Source organism: Oncorhynchus nerka, linkage group LG2, assembly GCF_034236695.1.
Source record: "Oncorhynchus nerka isolate Pitt River linkage group LG2, Oner_Uvic_2.0, whole genome shotgun sequence".
Lineage (NCBI taxonomy): Eukaryota > Metazoa > Chordata > Actinopteri > Salmoniformes > Salmonidae > Oncorhynchus > Oncorhynchus nerka.
Genome location: NC_088397.1, coordinates 30811078 through 30832045, shown reverse-complemented (window position 1 = coordinate 30832045; position 20968 = coordinate 30811078). Strand labels below are relative to the sequence as shown.

At 42.9% G+C, this 20968-nt stretch overlaps 1 protein-coding gene across 1 annotated transcript in view; it reads left to right on the top strand.

Moving 5' to 3' along the window:
* Positions 1-3403: 3403 nt before the first annotated feature.
* Positions 3404-20968, top strand: part of LOC115134097 (follistatin-related protein 1-like) — a 29154-nt gene continuing 11589 nt past the window's right edge. Inside the window, exons 1-2 of the mRNA XM_029667740.2 lie at positions 3404-3556; positions 3675-3731. Of these exons, the coding sequence (XP_029523600.1) occupies positions 3554-3556; positions 3675-3731 (60 nt within the window). The 5' untranslated portion in view covers positions 3404-3553. The remainder of the gene's footprint in view (positions 3557-3674; positions 3732-20968) is intronic.

The following is a 20968-nucleotide window of genomic DNA, read 5'->3' as shown; positions in this document are numbered from 1 at the left end:
ACATTCAAGTTCATTTTTTCTATCGATTTGGTACTATTTTCACAAGTATGTGGTACATTTTCACAACTCTCAGTAAAAAAAAAACGCCAAACTGGTCACACTTGTAACGCCGCCAGTCTTTCATTCAAAACCTGTCATTGTGCATTCATTTGCATTGTAAACATCTCTCACCGCACAACCATGGATTCCAAATAAAAGTGTATTGTGAAATGTCATGATAACATTGGTGTAACCACCAAAACACAACATAATGATGATGATATCTTTTCAATTTAGTCGTTTTATATCTACCAGTTAATCCAATAGCAAACGATGCAAGATGGGTGTTTCAAATCGCCCTTAGAAATGTAATATGCTACAATACTGTAAATTATACCGTTTTCACATTAGGCAATAAACTTACAGTACCCCCCAAATTTGACAGAAAATCTATAACTTCCATCAAATCTATCCAATGTGTAATCAAAGGTGTGATCAATGAAGACATATTCTACAATCATTCATGCAAAAAAAAAAAAAATGGTAACATAGGTGTACTGTCTGTAATCAAATGTAACAAATGAAATGAATGAAAATAAAACATAACGTTTAGCATTGCACCAAGCCTTTCTTGAGCATTTGGTCATAAATTCTAATCCACATCACAGTGAATGTCTTCATTGTTCATGCACCATGGGGAAACCTTTAGGCATGGCGAATCCAAGCTTGACATTGGTCTGCATTGACGTCATCGCATGCCTCATCCATGGCCAGAAGGAGGGTGGCATGCTCATGGGGATGGCGATCATACACCTTCCACCCCCATGCTGATAAAAAAAAATCCTCAATAGGATTTGAGGGAAGGAGAGCATGGGGGCAGGTATAGGGTCACGAATCGGGGATGGGCCCGAAACCATGCCTGAACCACCTCTGCATGGTTGAACCTGACATTGTCCCACACAATAACATGACCCATTCACCTTGACAGGCCTGCTCAATTTCATTGATAAACACAATTAGGTGTGCAGCATTTTAGGACCCAAGTAATGGCCTACGTTCTACCACACCATCTTCAGAGATAGCTGGAGATGTTTCCTCCACGTTGTCCAGGTCACCTGTTGGCCCGATGAAGTTCCGCCCACGGCGCCGAGGTTTGGCCAGTTTTTGAAGCCCGCTTCATCAACAAAGATATTATTGTGATGGTTCACAGCAGCATCAAGCACAACCACCCTCTAAAAATATATTTTGGGTAGTTATTTTTTACAGTGTAGTTCCAATATGATATTGTGAAGTGTGCATCAAATACTAACAGTAATACAGTATATAGTGCTGTACCTGAACATACTCGGCCTGAAGTTGTTTCACCCGGTCGTCGTTTCTCTCAAAAGGCACCAGGTAAATGTGTTTCTAAGATACCTGGTGCCTCTTCAAAAGGCGAGCGGTTGTTGGTAGGCTGATGGACGCCACATTGGTAAAGGAGTCATCGTTCTCCTAAATGGCCTGCTTTATTTCGGACAGCCGTACAGCTGTATGTCATTCCTGGTCCTCACCATTTCTACCACTTCCACCACTGCCCATTCCTGCTGGTCGGTCAGCACACGGCTCAGCCACCACCATGAATTCTGAGGGTAGAACAGAGCATGCTGTCAATAGATCATACTGTAAGACTACTGTAACATGCTTTGTGAATTTACATTGCATTAGGACATGTAATTTACTGTTAATGTAAAGGTAAAGCATAGTGCAAATCCTGCAGACTTGCCGGTATTCTTGGTGAAATGTTCTCACGATCGAATTTACAGTTGATCATTTCGGATTTGGGTGAACTAATCTGGCAGCCTCTGCCACGGTAAGACCTCTTTTTACCACATGGTCAACGACGATAGCCCTGACTTCATTAGACATAACAGTTGCCTGCCGCCTGCTTCCCTCACTCTGACGTCCACCTCTTTGACGGGGCCCATGGCCACCTCTTTGACGGGGCCCATGGCCACCTCTTTGACGGGGCCCATGGCCACCTCTTTGACGGGGCCCATGGCCACCTCTTTGGCGGGACCCATGCCCACATCTCTGATGTGCCCTTTGTCCTCTAGCTCTTTGATTTCTTCCTCTCCCTTGCTGTCTACCCTGCTCCACATTAAACATAATTGCAGATGTTCACACACCCTCTTTTATGGTGACCAATTGTGGTTACCACTATGTGAAATCAGTTAGCAATAACGAGTAGTCATTATGTACAGGTATCTTGTATCATACATGTCATTTAGATATTTATACTTTACAAAAACACATTTTATTTCTGTAGTTCTCAAAATCCATATATAGTAGACAAAACAGTTTAAAATCTATATGTTTACCAAACGGATAAGTGATTAACAACTAATTGCAGTTGGATTAAATTATGGTCAAATGTATTTAAACAAATGAGAAAAGAATCATATGAAAAGTATTGTGAGCATTGCATTGTGAAAGGCAATTTCTTTACTTGAAAGGTATTTCTAGATGAAACACTTATTAGGTTTGGTGAAAAAAAATTCTGTTTGATTTTGTGTGGTGTACTTAGTCAATTGAAAATGTGCTTAAACTTTTGAAAAATAGTCTTCTTTGAAGATCTGTTTTGAGTTTTGTACGAAGCGTTGTGAAATTGAAGAGTTGTGAAATTGAAAGTGTACCACATACTAGTCAAAATAGTACCAAAGCGATTAAAAAAAGGACTGTAATTTAATATTCATGTTTAGACACAGTTACCATAATTTGTTCAAATGTGTTAATGTCCCAAAATTAACATACATTTGGGTAAACAAAATATTGGAAGTTCTTATTTGAGTTGTTAGTAGTAGGAATAAGGTAAACTATTTTTCATGTACATTTTTTTTACAGTAATGCATCGATTTGAAATAGCACATTCTTTCTTTTCTTTTTTGCATTGTGTCGTATATGTGTGCATTTCTCAAAATCAATAAATCTATACAATTTGATTTATGATCCACATCATTAACTTGTCAGGTATACTACTGTACTTACTGTACATCTACGGTAGGTGTTATAACTTACCGTCAGAGGGCGGTGCTGCATTCTTTATATCCCATGACGGACAAACTGACATCTACATGCGAAGCCACTGTGCACTGGACTTTGCAGGTTTGATAAACTATTAAGATATGAAAAGTTTTGATTCAATGTGGAATAGCACATATTGTTGTGTACTTATTATGATATGATTAGCCTATGATATATATGTTTTTTTAAACACAGAAATTTGGGAGGGATTTTTTAAATTTAAATCTCACTTAAATCTCATTTAAATGGCACATGTATTTTTTTGATAACATTAAACGTTGAATCAACTTTCTCCACGTCATTTGTCCATCCTTGAGCACTTCACTTCTTGCTGCAGTTTCTCCGTCCCGATTCGAGTGCATCGAGCTCTATTGGCCAAGTCACAGAAGGGGGAGACAGACGGGGAAAATTCCTCCGTGGCGCTCAGATTTCGCCAATCTAATTTTCCTCTCCTCCTTTGTCTCAGTCGGAACAGTGCCGTTTCCCCTCTGCCTTTGGGTCATCACCCGCTAACATGGTACGTTTTGGAAAAAAGGAAGACATCGTTTTCATAAATACTTAGGTTTCTTCCGTTTTGCTATGTTTTGACTGTCAGGCTGTCACTGAAGCAACTGTATTATTTGTGTTCTCCGCAGATGTTTCGAAGTGTCCTTTTGTGTCTACTAGTCGCAGTCGTTTGCTGTCATGCCGAGGTAAATGCTTTTTATTATTTAGATTTAAAAAATATACGCTCTAGAGGACAATTCGTCTGTTGACAAACAAAGGTTTTCCTTTTTTTCCCCAAAAATGTACTATGTAATTATTTGGCTATTGTACATCATCCAACAGTAACGTGCTTGTCTGATTGGTCAATTTAACTTGGGACAGTCTGATGCGTGTATATTTTTATATTAAATAACTAAACACAGTCATTTAAAGAAGACAGAGTTCAGAAAAAGAAGAGGCGGAGCCTTGCACATCTGTCCAGCTTCAAAGATGTAATGTCAACATTCACTAAACCAGTGCCTTTGAGTGCATGTCGTGTGTACATTATGCGCCAATGAAATAGCAGCATATTCTAATTGGCTCCAAACCATCAGTATCTCTATGAATCGTCTTTATCATACAGACTCATATATTTCAGTGAACATTAGAAGATAATTAATGTGATATCTGCCTTCCATTTATATCAAGCAAATCCTGATCACTGCTGTTGAATGATGTACTTCACTTCAGCATTGTTTTTTTGGGGGAGTTTTTTTTTTTACCCCTGTTGCCAGTAAACTACTTCTGATTGGTTTCCATGCAGGAACAGTTGTTCACAGTTGTTTGTAGAGCCTGCCACTTTGGTCATTGACCACCAGTGTAGTATTGCTTACATGTTGGTGGCTCTGGCTAGGTTCATGGCAGTTGTTAATTAACTGGTCTTGTGCTGTTGTGGCCAGAGAGGTGATTGATGGTCCCAGACAAAATAGACCAATATAACAAACAATTGGGAAAGACAATGAGGATTTTTTTTTGTCGCACCTCAACCACACACACACAAGCACTACAGTTAGGCAAGCGTGCACACACATGCACAAACGTAGGCACGCACACACACACACACACCTACTCATTAGGTGTGTAGAACACCTACTGAACACCTCTTTAGAACACCTACTCATTGAAGGGTTTTTCTTTATTTTGACTATTTTCTACAGTGTAGAATAATAGTGAAGACATCAAAACTATGAAATAACACATATGGAATAATTTAGTACCAAAAAAGTGTCAAACAAATATATTTTATATTCGAGATTCTTCAAATAGCCACCATTTGCCTTGATGACAGCTTTGCACCCGCTTGGCATTCTCTCAACCAGCTTCACCTGGAATGCTTTTCCAACAGTCTTGAAGGAGTTCCCACATATGCTGAACATTTGTTTGCTGCTTTTCAATTACTCTGCGGGCCGACTCATCACAAACTATTTGAATTTGGTTGAGGTTGGGGGATTGTGGAGGCCAGTGCATCTGATGCAGCACTCAATCACTCCCCTTCTTGGTAAAATAGCCCTTACCCAGCCTGGAGGTGTTTTGGGTCATTGTCCTGTTGAAAAACAAATGATAGTCCCCCAGAGCCCAGACCAGATGGGATGGCGTATCGCTGCAGAATGCTGTGGTAGCCATGCTGGTTAAGTGTGCCTTGAATTCTAAATAAATCACAGACAATGTCACCAGCAAAGCACCCCCACACTATAACAACTTCTCCTCCATGCTTTACGGTGGGAAATACACAGGCGGAGATCATCCGTTCACCCACACCTCGTCTCACAAAGACACGGCGGTTGAACCAAAAATCTCAAATTTGGACACCAGACCAAAGGACAAATTTCCATAGGTCTAAGGTCCATTGCTCGTGTTTCTTAGCCCATGCTTGTCCTTTAGTAGTGGTTGTCCTTTAGTAGTGGTTTCTTTGCAGCAATTCAACCATGAAGCCTGATTCACGCAGTCTCGTCTGAACCGTTGATGTTAAGATGTGTCTGTTACTTGAACTCTGTGAAGCATTTATTTGGGCTGCAATCTGCAATTAACTCTAATTAACTTATCCTCTGCAGCAGAGGTAACTCGGCGTCTTCCATTCCTGTGACGGTCCTCATGAGAGACAGTTTCATCATGGCATTTCATGGTTTTTGCGATTACACTTGAAGAAACTTTCAAAGTTCCTTAAATGTTCCGTATTGACTGACCTTCATGTCTTAAAGTAATGATGGACTGTCATTTCTCTTTGCTTATTTGAGCTGTTCTTGCCATAATATGGACTTGGTCTTTTACCAAATAGGGCTATCTTCTGTATACCTTGTCACAACACAGCTGATTGGCTCAAACACATTAAGAAGGAAAGAAATTCCACACATGAACTTTTAAGAAGGCACACCTGTTAATTGAAATGCATTCCAGGTGACTACCTCATGAAGCTGGTTGAGAGAATGCCAAGAGTGTGCAAGCTGTCATCAAGGGAAAGGGTGGCTGCTTTGAAGAATCTCAAATATATTTGGATTTGTTTAACACTTTTTTGGTTACTACATCGTTCCATATATATGTTATTTCCTAGTTTTGATGTCTTCCCTATTACACCACTTCAGAGCCATCCAAGAATGCTCTCCTACACAGAGCAGCTTGTAAAGCTCATTAAGGGAAAGGTTGATGTTTTTCACTGTGTTCTATGCCAGTTTAAGGTTTCCCCCTCTCTTTCTTTCTCTTTTGTCTCTGCCCGCTCTCTCCCGGTCTGGCATGTTTCCCCGAGCGAGAGAAGAAGAGCGAGAGAAAGAAAGGGAGAGAGAGAGAGAGAAGGAGACAGAGAGAAAACCAGCCAATTTCTAGCCCTATTAGGGGGGCAATTAGTCTCAAAATGTGGTCTGGATGACTGAAGCTGTGGCCTGGATGGCTGATAAGGAACACAGCACAAATGAGTGCATAACCGCCTACTGATAAACACAATCTTGTGGTGTAGAAAGGCTATTTACAGCAAGGTTGTCTTGTATTAACAGAATGGTCTAGAACTGTTTAGAACTGTTTATACGTTTATTGTGTGCTAGCTTGGCCCTACTCACCAGTGTGTGATTGGAACAGTGCTCTGCTTAAGAATGTCTTGTCCTAGAGTGTCTCCTCCTCCTCTAAACATCTGTCAGCCATTAGCTCACCCTCTCCGCCTGCACAGAGCAACACAGGAACACACCCGTTCTGCCATGACACCACTCAGCACCAGCCAAGACTAGCCAGGGAGAGAGGGAGATGAGTTATAGACAGAAAAAGAAGAGTTTGAGACAGGAGGGTGGAAGAAAGTGGATAGGAGAGAGAGAGAGTGGGATGAAGAAGTGAGGAACAAGAGTGGGAGAGTGAGATATAGGCGATGAGAGTTAGTTGAGAGACTGGCCGGGTAGAGAGGGAGGGAGGACGGGGACGAGGAGGGGAGAAGAGGGGAGCTATACACAGTTAGAGGGGAGAGGAGTTGAGTGAACAGAGCTTCCCAAGGAGATGGGAGATGGTACAGTATATACAAGGCTTTTGGATGGATGAGAGAAGCACTGTAACGGCATTCCATTCACCCAGCATGAGAACGAACTTGAAACAATAAGGCTATAGGCTGATTAGGCAGTTAGAGCCCGCCTTTTTGATCATGACATCACCTTTGCTTTTATTGGTTCAAACAGCCGTTAGGAACGAGACGCTCTATCTTAAATCTCATTTGTCAGAGATAATCAAAGAATGAATGAGAGCCTGTGGAATGCCTGTTTATAACCTCTCCAAGATCTCATTAATGAAAGCTTTTAATACATAATGGATGATGCAAATCTGTCAACCAATATTCTAATTTAAATGCATGGAATTCTTTCAATGCTCATTTTAGAGCGACAGACAAATAAAGAGAATACGTTCTACAGTAGCAGCTAGGACACTGCAAACTCAGCCGCAACTCCCAAGGAGATCTGTGAAGAGAACTGAAAAAGAGGGAGAATCAGAAAGGGTGTTCTCACATAGAATTTGTATCTAAACTTTTTTGTAACACGGGCCGAGTTGTCACTGCTCAGGTTGAACGTGTGAGTGGAGGAAAATGCTGCGAGTTCTTTGGGTTAGAAGCTGGCCTTTTTGGATTCGAGCCGAGGCATGAGAGAGCCTATGAGGAATTCACTGCCCCCCTTAACGCCCTACTAGCTCTGTAAAGCTTAATGTGAAATGTGTGTTTTGTTCAGGGAATCCATGTTCTTATTTATTTCTGCAAGCATACTGCTTGTTGGGAACGCAAAATTAAACAAGGAAGTAGAACAAACGCATTGCCAGCTTTGGAAACAACTGTGATTCATTACATAATGAAAGATATATGCGTTGACTCAATTCACTTTGTCAGGTACCATTTTAGGGGGGGTATAGCGACTATTATTAGTACCTATTGACCTATCTGATGCCCGAGTCAGGGTCTAAAACTGAGAGGTTCAACAAGTCACAGTTATCAAAGAATCACTTTGTGCTAGTGACTTCTAATCCCGCCTCTGTAGTTTACACAAATCCTGTGGTTAAGCAGCTGCTTCTTCTTGAAGATGTCTCGTAAAGACTGATATGGAGTTTACAAAGTTTCACTCCCAGCTGGGCCACCTCAGGCCAGATGTCCTCTTACAAGCCAGGGGCCACACAGGGTCACCTCCCCATGATCAAAGCCCTCTGACCCCCCCATTGTGGAAGTCTAGTATCCCCCTACCTCCCTCACCCTCCCGACAGCAGCTTACTTCCCAACATGGTGATGGTTTCACACACAGCTCAGACCCTTGTGCGTGCATGTGTATTAGGACTGGGAATTCCCAGGGACCTCTCAATACGATATTATCACGATATGTATTGCGATTCTCACGATTCTATATGTATTGCAATTCGATGCTGTGATTTTATTGCGATCCGGTGTTTCAAACATATTGCTCACCATCTGCTGTAGACGAGAGAGCCATGATAAAATGAGTTTTGATCAGTCATGGAAATGAAAGTGCTGGAAACAAATAGGCTCCCTATTTAGAAAGGAGATGGAGAACATGCTATAAAGGAACGTTTTGGCATAGCTACAGCAAACTAGCACAAAAATAATATTGCAATGTTGTTAAAACGATACAATATGATATATCGCCAAAAATAATATCCCAATATGTAATTGTATTGTTTTTTCCCCCATCACTAATGTGTATGTGCGCTCACGCATGGGTGAGATCATTCCAGTGTGTGAGGGTATTTATGTGTGAGTGTGTGTGTGTGTGTGTGTGTGTGTGTGTGTGTGTGTGTGTGTGTGTGTGTGTGTGTGTGTGTGTGTGTGTGTGTGTGTGTGTGTAGGCTAAGCAGCAGGAGGTGGGCTGTGCAAGTGCTACATGGGTCAGCATAGCTGGAGCGAGCAGCCATGGCCCTGGAAGTCAGAGGGTTTGTCTGGGTGAGCAGTCCCCCGAATCAGGCCTTTGACCTGGGCAGGAATGCCTGGTATGTGGGGTGACCTCTCTCATTTGGACCTAACCTGGGAGATTGACTATAGTAGAGGGAAAGAATGCTGTTCACTTATTAAGACACGACTTCACTGATTGTTATTGATTTGTGTGTGTAGTTTATACCAAAATCATGATGCTATGTAGATGGATCAGGCAAGTTTGAAGTTGTTCTGCAGTTACATGTAGTTCTGTACTGTATGGAACGTAATTGCTGGAAAAAGTACCCAATTGTCATAGTAAAAGTAAAGATAATAAATTACTCAAGTAAAAGTGAAAGTCACCCAGTGAAATACTACTTGATTCAAAGTCTAAATTTTAAATATACTTAAGTAACACAAGTAAATGTAATTGCTCAAATATACTTAAGTATGAAAATTAAAAGTCTAAATCCTTTAAAGTTCCTTATATTATGCAAACCAGACGGCACAATTTATTTTTTCTTTACATTGTTTTGGCTACCATGGCTATGCCCCCATTGGATGACAATGCCCCCATCCACAGGGCACGGGTGGTCACTGAATGGTTTGATGAGCATGAACACATTGTAAACCATATGCCATGGCCGTCCCAACCACCATATCTAAACCCAATTGAACACTTATGGGACATTCTGGAGCGGCGCCTCAGACAGCGTTTTCCACCACCATCAACAAAACACCAAATGATACAATTTCTCGTGGAAGAATGGTGTCGCATCCCTACAATAGACTTCCAGACTCTTGTAGAATTTATGCCAAGGTGCTTTGAAGCTGTTCTGGCTCGTAGTCGTCCACCGCCCTATTAAGATACCAAGTAGGCGCCTCCTTCATTTTGGCAGTTACCCGCACATTCTCTCAGCAGGGAGACAAGAGGCCCTTCTTTGTTTGTCCTTCTGTTCAGCTGGATATGGCCCCCTTCCCCAATAGCCACAGACACAGCCTTACATGAGACGGAGGTTACGGTACAAAAACAACATTTCCTCTACCTCCATCTCAATTGTTTTGTTGTCTGCCTGCAAAGGACTAATGGGGCTCATATGTTCAGTACACTGTGGGCCTAGTGATTTGGGTCTTTGTGAGTTATGATACACGCGCTCCTCTCCTGGAAGGCACTTTAGAATGAAAGAGTATAATCAGTATAATATAGAGTACAATCAGCCTCTACAGCCTTTATTACTGGCTTTCAAAGAGAAATGTGACATTGGCAATTACATTTTATGTAAAGCCTTTTGAAGCTTTGGTGACAAAGGATCTTGAAGTTACAGATAGGGTGTGACTGGTTTGTCATTGAACGGTATCTGTCCATTACTCATCCAAAGGAGTCCACACACACACACACACACACACACACACACACACACAGACAGACAGACAGACAGACAGACAGACAGACAGACAGACAGACAGACAGACAGACAGACAGACAGACAGACAGACAGACAGACACACACACACCAGAAAGGAGAGAGTATTTTCTTCCAATATGACATCTTCGTGACCTGAATACAGTAATAGTTTATTATGACTCAAACCTTAACATGGTTGTTTTTCTGTCATGTGTGTGACCTCTCCCTGTTTTAGAAAATATTTATTTGCCAAATAGGACGATGAAAGTGACACTTCCTTTGTTTGAATCGAAGGAAACCCATGTTTGTTTGTTTTTGGGACTAGGTCTGTTTCTTGTCTACAACTGGGCGCTGGAAGGTTTCTCCAAAGTGATCACTCACTGTTGTGTAGAATTGTGTACTCATTGTGTTTTGCTCACAATCAGTCCACACTCACTTCCTGTGTTTGAGTCGTACGGGTGTCTAGTAACTAGTGTTGCTGGTGTGAACCTCACAGAAACTCAGTGTTGGCCTTATAGTTCATTCTGTCTGTAAAATAACATTATCCAATATATATCCAATAAATGGACCTTTGGTTGTCTGACGATGCATGGTCATTAGTCATAGTTTAGTGTAAGTCGTGGTCATCCCCACTACAGTACAGTCCCAAAGTGATAACTCAATCATGAAGTTTTAGTCTTGGCACTGGTTTGAATATTTACCACAGTTGGAGAACACAGTCGCTCTCCTCACCCTGTGGAGTGACCAGGCCAGACCCATGTTTGCCGTCTGTCTCCCTGCTAAAGTAATCACTGTTCCCTGTGTGTTCTTTCCTGCCTGGCCTCTTCTAGGCCTCTCCCTCCAAATGACTCAAAGTGGCTGTGAAATAAAGAGCAGAAACAGTTATTATCCCTGGCATCTTCCCCTGAGGCCCCTCCGAAGGTGCTGGTGGAGCCAGAAGGTTTTTTATTGTGAAAGCCATGTAGGCAGTGTTGTGTAGAATTGTGTACCCGTTATGTTTTGCTCACAGTCCATTCACACTCACTTCCACTGTTTGAGCCATATGGGCAAAGATGGTGGATAAATGAAGATCAGGGCGTTTACCATTGGGGGGAAAATTGTCAGCCTCCCATAGATACCAATGCAATAGCAGCAGCGTCTGGTCTAGTTAGTTCAGTGACTTTCATTGAACCCGAGAAAGAAAAAAAACAGGAAGAAAACAGCGATTGGGGGTGTCTCGCTTCCTTTTCCGTCTCTGCTATGGGTCTCCAGTAGCTCTCTGGATACACCAGAGAGGAAGAGGCGATGCGAGAGCATTTACTCTGCCCAAAATCTGTCCACAAAAATAATACCAAGAAGTGAGGAATTTTGGTATGTAGGTCAATGAGAGAGTGTCGAATTTGGGGTTAACCGGAGTTAAGTTATACTCAGATAAGTAGGTCGTTTAGAAACGAGATTCCTTGGATAACAGATGAAAGGCTCTCTCCCCAACTGATTGGTTCTTCTAACCTTATTAAAGCCATGATTGGTTTGGTATGCCCCTGACGTACAGCTTTTTTTTTCTCTTCAGTGTCTTGACGTTGCCCTATAAAACAAGTTAGGAGTGGATGGGAGAGTCACAGGTTGGACATGCTCCCAAATTCCTCATCTTGGCTCTGCAGGGGAATGTTTGCACCCTCGTTTCCCTTGAAATGTCTTTCTTCTTGTGGTCTCCCACTCACGCTATCTATCTCCCTCTGGACACATAGAGAGAGAAGTCAGTCCAGACCAGACACTCCAGCTCCAACAAATCTGTGTGTGTGTGTTCAAGTGTGTACAGCTCCTCTGTTAGACAGCTCGAAGATGGATGTCTTTTTTTACCATCAGCTCTTGGCCTGTGGACCGACCCTGCCATAAATCTTCACGTGTACTAATTTCACGCCTGAGACAGGGGTCTCGACCTAACCTGCATATCATACAGTGTGTGTGTGTGTGTGTGTGTGTGTGTGTGTGTGTGTGTGTGTGTCTGTCTGCGCGCGAGAGCGTGCACTTACTGTACGTGCGTGTGCATGTGTGTGTCAGGCCTAGGTTCAAATAGTATTCAGAATCATTTCAAATGTTGAGCTTGATTGGGCTTGCCTGGCTCAATGGAGCCGATATAATCGGGAAAAAAACTGCAAACCCTCTTGATTGTTTAGCTTAGGATACTTGTATAGAGCGAGAGAGATTGCACAAAGCTGTTGGTCACTTGTCACTTTTTTGACTGCATATCTTTTGTCTGTGAAAATCTCAAAACACATGCCAGCCAAGCAGTGACATGCCAGCCAAGCAGTGACATGCCAGCCAAGCAGTGACATGCCAGCCAAGCAGTGACATGCCAGCCAAGCAGTGACATGCCAGCCAAGCAGTGACATGCCAGCCAAGCAGTGACATGCCAGCCAAGCAGTGACATGCCAGCAGATAGTTATGATTGTTACGTTCTTTTTGTAACAGTATTTTTTATTGGAATTTCACAATTTCCACCCATATTAAGAGATACAACAACAGAGACAAAGCACACAAAAACCAGCACTCACTTACACATACCTGCGTATACATATATAATATACATATATACATACATACATACACACATACATACACACCCATACATACGTACACCATTTTCCTCTTCCCGCTCGGTGCTTCTCTCACCCCATCCCCATCATTGCGTCTCTCAATACATACATTTTAAACAAACTTACAAACAGAAATTAAACAAAAAAGCTCTGTTTAAACCAAGAAGTTATGTTCCACACATGGAACGTGCAGTGTAATTCTGAAATACATAGATCACCACCATTCTAAGAGAATCCTTGCAGCATAATAGCTGATACCTCAGGTTCTAGGTCATTTAGATAAGGTTCCCATATTTTGTAGAACTGATCTGTTTTAGAATGCAATGTACATGTCAGATATTCCAGAGGCACCCATTCAAATAGTATCTTATGCCAATCTTTAATAGAAGGAACCTTATCACTAATCCACTGTAAAAGGATGTTTTTCCTCGCTGCGAAGGTAAGGATGTTGTAAAGCCTCCTCTTACCCACAGAAGTAACATGCCTACTAGGGAGACCCAACAGTAATGAAACTGGGTCCAATTCTAGATCAACCCCTAGGATCTTTTCAATTTCTTGCAGAACACCAGACCAGTATATTTGTATTTTGGTACATGGCCATAAACAATGTGTTAGGGTGTCTGTATCAGTTTTACATTTAAGAGACTGAGGAGAAGAGGAAGAGGGGCTAAAAGAATGTCTGCGATTTGGGGATATATGCAATCTGTGTATTATTCTTAACTGGATTGCTCTAGTACGATTACATATAGATATTGTTTTTGCATATCTCCAAATGTCCTCCCACATCTCTTCGTCAATAGTAACAGACAATTCTTTCTCCCACACTTGTTTCACCCTCTGTGTGTTGACAGCAGAAAAGGACCTTAAAGCATCATAAAACAGACTTACAGACATTTTCCTTTGTGGGAAAAAAAAGCATTCTTTCAATGACAGACATATCAGGGTTACCAATTAAGGTGGTGCTCTTCAGAATATAACGTCTTACCTGTAGGAAGCGGAAAAAGTCCTGCTTTGGGAGTCGATATTTCTCGACCATCTGCTCAAATGACAATAAAATCTTATCAGCATATAAGTCATTTAGTCTGCGTGTGCCCTTATTAAGCCAAAAGTGAAAGCAAGCATCCAACAATCCTGGACCAAAATCTGGGTTGTTAAGAATTGGGGTAAGAGCAGAGGTTAGTTTGGACCTTCCCAGGAAGCGTTGAACTGACCTCCATACTTTGAGTGTGTTAAGTGTAACGGGATTATTGCAGTGATCTTCTACAGACTTGAAACTTCTGAAAAATAAAAGATCCTGTAAGGGGTATTTTGAAAGAGAAGTCTCAATGTCTAACCAAATAGAGGAGTCATTGTTTGTGATCCAGTCAGAAATATAACATAGGTGGGCACACCACTGATAGAACCAGATATTGGGCAGATCCAAGCCACCCATAGAACTTGGCAGCTGCAATATTGCCATCTTAAGTCTTGGCTTGCGTTTACTCCATATAAAGGAACTTAGCCATCCATTTACATCCTTTATTACCTTATTGGAGAGTAATACTGGGATCATTTGGATTGGGTAAAGTAGTCTAGGTAAAATGTTCATTTTCAAGAGGGATATTCTTCCCGACCAAGAAATAGGGAGAGAGTTCCAGCGCTCCAGATCCTGCCTTATTGTATCAAACAAGGGAACAAAATTGGCTTTGTACATTTCCTGGAATTTAGGAGTTACAAATATACCCAGATACATAAAACCTGAGGGAGACTATTTAAAAGGGAAGGGGGGGGAGTATTAGGTACAGAGTGTAGGCTACCAAGTGGCATAGCCTCTGATTTAGTTAAGTTAATCTTGTAGCTTGAGAATTTTCTGAATAATTCAATAATATTAATAAGAGATGTAATTGAAGTCTCGGGACTAGAGATGAATATCAGGACATCATCAGCATACAAGCTTATTTTATGGTGAACATCACCAATGAGCAGCCCCTGTATAGCAGGCGTTACCTTGATGGCCTCGGCCAGTGGTTCCATAACGAGTGCAAAGAGGAGAGGAGACAAAGGACAGCCCTGTCTGGTACCTCTGTATATAGAGAAGCTATTTGACCTTAGCCCATTAGTAAGGACAGCAGCCTGTGGATCATCATATAAAATGTTCACCCATTTTATAAAGTTGTCCCCTAGACCAAATGTATTTAGAGCAAAGAATAGGTAAGACCACTCCACATGATCAAATGCTTTCTCAGCATCTAGGGAGAGCACAATACCATCCATAGCACTTTGTTGGTAGGCTGGAATTACATTAAGAAGCCGCCCGACATTGATGCATGACTAACGGCCCTTAATGAAGCCAGTTTGGTCTCCTTTCACAATTAGTGGCAGTGAGTCCGATAATCTTCTGGCTAGAATTTTAGAAAGCAATTTTCTATCCACATTCAGAAGGGAAATTGGTCTGTACGAGGAACAAGACTCTGGACATTTTCCCTTTTTGTGAATAAGTGATATGTTGGCTTCTCTCAGCATTTGAGGGAGCTGGTCATTTGAAAATGAGTGGTTAAACATATCACGCAATGGCTCAAGGATCAGGCCATGGAACTCTTTATTGAACTCACTACAAAACCCGTCTGGTCCTGGGGCCTTACCATTTTGCAGATTCTTAATTGCGAACATTATCTCTTCCTCGGTAATAGGGGCATTAATGTGCATCATTAATATGGGTGCATCATTTGGGAGTTCTGAGGCATAAAGGTTTGCATGAGTCATTTATCAATTATATTTTCATATAAATGATTGCCATCAGAATCAGTAATAGTAGCAATTGACTGAGAGTCAGCTCTCTTTTTAGCTAGGTATGCCAAGTACTTTCCCGGCTTATCGCCATGTTTATATAGCTTTTGCCTGACAAATATCGTTTTCTTTTCAGCATCCTGTGTTAGGAGAGAGTCCAACGTTGATCTAATGACTGATATTTCCTTTAATAGGGCAGGAGTGGGAGTTTTAATGTAGTCCTTCTCTTTAGTTCTTAATTCACCCTCTAACGTTTTTTGCTTTTCACGCTTTTTCCGTCTCTTAGTGGCTGTGAATGACATAATCAGACCCCTGGCGTACGCTTTACAGGTCTCTTAGTGGCTGTGAATGACATAATCAGACCCCTGGCGTACGCTTTACAGGTCTCTTAGTGGCTGTGAATGACATAATCAGACCCCTGGCGTACGCTTTACAGGTTTCCCAAAGGAGCGAGGGGTTATCTGTTGATTGAGAGTTAATAGAGAAAAAGGCCTTAAACTCTGTAATAAAATATGATGTGAATGTACGGTCTTTAAGAATGGTTGTATTCAACCTCCAATGTCTTGACCGATTGGATGCCCCGTTGAGTTTTATGTCCAGGATCACCTCCGCATGATCAGATATGACTATGCTTCCTATCCTAGCGGATGAAACAGACTGCAAAGACGTCCTGGGCATAAAAAAGTAATCTATTCTAGTCTGACAACCATGAGGTGCAGAGAAGAAAGTGAACTCTCTGTTGGAGGGATGAAAAGTTCTCCAAACATCAGCATACCCCCAGATCATCACAAATAGCTTTAAGTGACTTAGCTTGAGGAGAGACTGAAGCTATACAGCTGGGACACTTATCAATAAGGGGGTTCAACAAACAATTAAAATCTCCTCCAACCACTGCAGTGTCTGAGTTTAATTCTGAAAAGTCTAGAAATACCTTAGTGAGGAAATCAGGGGGGTGGGCAGGGGGGAAGTAAATATTCATTATGGAAATGTTCTGCCCTTGTAAAGTACCATTAATTATAACAAAGCGACCAAATTTATCTTTCACACAATTCAAGACCTTAAGTGGTAAGTTCTTGCTACACCTCTACACCTCTATTGCTACACCTCTACTTCTGGATGTAAATGATGAGAAAAACACTTGACCAAACCCCCCTTGTTGCAATTTCAGATGCTCCTTATCATCCAAATGAGTTTCTTGCAACAGGACGATATCAATATATATATTTTTTTTAAAAGACAGTATTTTCTTCCTCTTAATGGGGTTATGGCTCCCTCTAATGTTCCATGTACATACACGCAGTCTGTGACCTGCCATTGACCTTGACCATTCAATAGCCAGACTGAATCCTACTGTAAAAGTGGGGTAGTACCTTTTTCCATGTGTTGAACTCTCTTCTATCTCACCGAGCATAAACAAACGATATGAACCCTGAACTCGAACTATACTAAACCCAAAAACGAAACTTGTAAAGATCCAAAAGGGGGTTTCCCACTAGCTAACATGCAGGGGATTTCAACTTTCCAATGTAGACTCTTAAGTCCGCATTGCCACTCAATAGCCTCATCCTTTATATATATGGAAATGAAAATCAATAGAAGAAGATTGAGGCTCTTCCACCTAAAACCAAGCCTGGGCACCAATATAGATTCACACATATCTCAGCCTGAGCTATAGCGGCAGTTACTTTAGCAAGAAAAATAATAAAGATACGAATATTACTGAACCGGAGCACCTGAGAACTCACACCACTGTTTCATGATCAGATTCAAATAAAAATAAAAAAGTTATCCAGCTTAAGGTGCAGCTTAAAGTTATTTACCCGAGAGAGTCAATAAACGCAGCAGCCTCTTCAGGTGTGTAGAGTTTTTTAGGCGATCCGTTGACCATAATCTTCAATGTGGCCGGGTACAGCAGTGCGTAGTCCATCTTCATTCTCCTGAGTCGAGCCTTCGCCTCATCAAACGCTTTGCGTCTTCGTACAACCTCTGTGGAATGATCATTGAAGAATGAGACCTTTGGACCTTTACGTTGACTACCGTCAGAACCGATGTTTCTAGCCGCATCCATGACGCGCTGCTTGTCGGTGAAGTTGTGGAACTTTATAACCACTGGCCGTGGGCACTGGTTGGGACCGGGTATCGGTGCTTGAGAGAGATGGGCTCTGTCCAGCTTCACACGACCAGCCTTAGTGTCCATTTGTAGGTAGCCAGGGATCCATTCCTCAAATTATTTTACTGAACGTGTCCCTTCAGAATTTTCCGGCAGTCCCACAACACGAATATTGCATCTGCGTCCTCGATTATCCAAGTCGTCAATGTGCTCCGCCATTTCGTGCACCTGTTTCTCAAGTGCTTTTATCTTAGTGTCCATAGATGTAGTTGAAGTTTCCACTGTAGCAATTCTTCCTTCCGCCTCATCAACACGTTTGACAACCCTCTGTAGTTCAGCTGAATGGCCTGCTATTGCTTCCAAGACCGTTCTTATCTTAACATCGATCACTTTAGTAATGTTATCAGTCATCTTTTGAATCACCAGGTCCATTGTGCCTGGGTCCGCAATGGTGTTAGCTTCGCTAACGTTAGCTAGCTCCTCCTGCACATCTACAGAGATGGTGGTTTTGGTCGAGTTCTTAGTAGTTCTGTTGGGCATATTGTCGGAGATTTTTGAGAAATAGCCATCAGACTCATTGTAGGATAACTTATTTAGCCAATTCTACCACTTTTTCAAGCTAGGAGATGAATGTAAAAATATACATTTACGAATGCCATGGGAGCTCGCTGAAACACAGTGTACTCGCTATGGCGCCATTTTGTCCCCCCCTATGATTGTTACTTAAGTAGGGCTGTGTGGCCGGGCAGGAAGTGTAGCTGTGGCTGTGTGGACCCTAATGGGGATCCTAATAAAATACCAAAAAATATCAATGGTGAGAGGTCAGGGGTCACTAGGCTCAGGCAGCTGGTGATCTCTGACCCCCCGTCATGCCATCTGTGACACCAGGCTGCAGTCTGTACATGGTCCCCCCGGTCAGACTCCGGACAAGGGCACATCGCGCACCACTCCCCAGCATTCTTCTTGCCAATGTCCAGTCTCTTGACAACAAGGTTGATGAAATCCGAGCAAGGGTAGCATTCCAGAGGGACATCAGAGGCTGCAACGTTCTCTGCTTCACTGAAACATGGCTTACTGGGAAGACGCTATCCGATGCGGTGCAGCCAACGGGTTTCTCCACGCATCGCGCCGACAGAAACAAACATCTTTTTGGTAAGAAGAGTGGCGGGGGCGTATGCCTCATGACTAACGAGACATGGCGTGATGAAGGAAACATACAGGAACTCAAATCCTTCTGTTCACCTGATTTAGAATTCCTCACAATCAAATGTAGACCGCATTATCTTCCAAGAGAATTATCTTCGATTATAATCACAGCCGTATATATCCCCCCCCAAGCAGACACATCGATGGCTCTGAACGAACTTTATTTAACTCTTTGCAAACTGGAAACCATTTATCCGGAGGCTGCATTCATTGTAGCTGGGGATTTTAACAAAGCTAATCTGAAAACAAGACTCCCTAAATTTTATCAGCATATCGATTGCGCAACCAGGGGTGGTAAAACCTTGGATCATTGTTACTCTAACTTCCACGACGCATATAAGGCCCTGCCCCGCCCCTTTCGGAAAAGCTGACCACGACTCCATTTTGTTGATCCCTGCCTACAGGCAGAAACTTAAGCAAGAGGCTCCCACGCTGAGGTCTGTCCAACGCTGGTCAGACCAAGCTGACTCCACACTCCAAGACTGCTTCCATCACGTGGACTGGGACATGTTTCGTATTGCGTCAGATAAAAATATTGACGAATACGCTGATTCGGTGTGCGAGTTCATTAGAACGTGCGTTGAAGATGTCGTTCCCATAGCAACGATAAAAACATTCCCTAACCAGAAACCGTGGATTGATGGCAGCATTCGCGTGAAACTGAAAGCGCGAACCACTGCTTTTAATCAGGGCAAGGTGTCTGGCAACATGACCGAATACAAACAGTGCAGCTATTCCTCCGCAAGGCTATTAAACAAGCTAAGCGTCAGTACAGAGACAAAGTAGAATCTCAATTCAACGGCTCAGACACAAGAGGCATGTGGCAGGGTCTACAGTCAATCACGGACTACAAGAAGAAACCCAGCCCAGTCACGGACCAGGATGTCTTGCTCCCAGGCAGACTAAATAACTTTTTTGCCCGCTTTGAGGACAATACAGTGCCACTGACACGGCCTGCAACGAAAACATGCGGTCTCTCCTTCACTGCAGCCGAGGTGAGTAAGACATTTAAACGTGTTAACCTCGCAAGGCTGCAGGCCCAGACGGCATCCCCAGCCGCGCCCTCAGAGCATGCGCAGACCAGCTGGCCGGTGTGTTTACGGACATAGTCAATCAATCCCTATACCAGTCTGCTGTTCCCACATGCTTCAAGAGGGCCACCATTGTTCCTGTTCCCAAGAAAGCTAAGGTAACTGAGCTAAACGACTACCGCCCCGTAGCACTCACTTCCGTCATCATGAAGTGCTTTAAGAGACTAGTCAAGGACCATATCACCTCCACCCTACCTGACACCCTAGACCCACTCCAATTTGCTTACCGCCCAAATAGGTCCACAGACGATGCAATCTCAACCACACTGCACACTGCCCTAACCCACCTGGACAAGAGGAATACCTATGTGAGAATGCTGTTCATCGACTACAGCTCGGCATTCAACACCATAGTACCCTCCAAGCTCGTCATCAAGCTCGAGACCCTGGGTCTCGACCCCGCCCTGTGCAACTGGGTACTGAGCTTCCTGACGGGCCGCCCCCAGGTGGTGAGGGTAGGCAACAACATCTCCTCCCCGCTGATCCTCAACACGGGGGCCCCACAAGGGTGCGTTCTGAGCCCTCTCCTGTACTCCCTGTTCACCCACGACTGCGTGGCCACGCACGCCTCCAACTCAATCATCAAGTTTGCGGACGACACAACAGTGGTAGGCTTGATTACCAACAACGACGAGACGGCCTACAGGGAGGAGGTGAGGGCCCTCGGAGTGTGGTGTCAGGAAAATAACCTCACACTCAACGTCAACAAAACTAAGGAGATGATTGTGGACTTCAGGAAACAGCAGAGGGAACACCCCTCTATCCACATCGATGGAACAGTAGTGGAGAGGGTAGCAAGTTTTAAGTTCCTCGGCATACACATCACAGACAAACTGGAATTGGTCCACTCACACTGACAGCGTCGTGAAGAAGGCGCA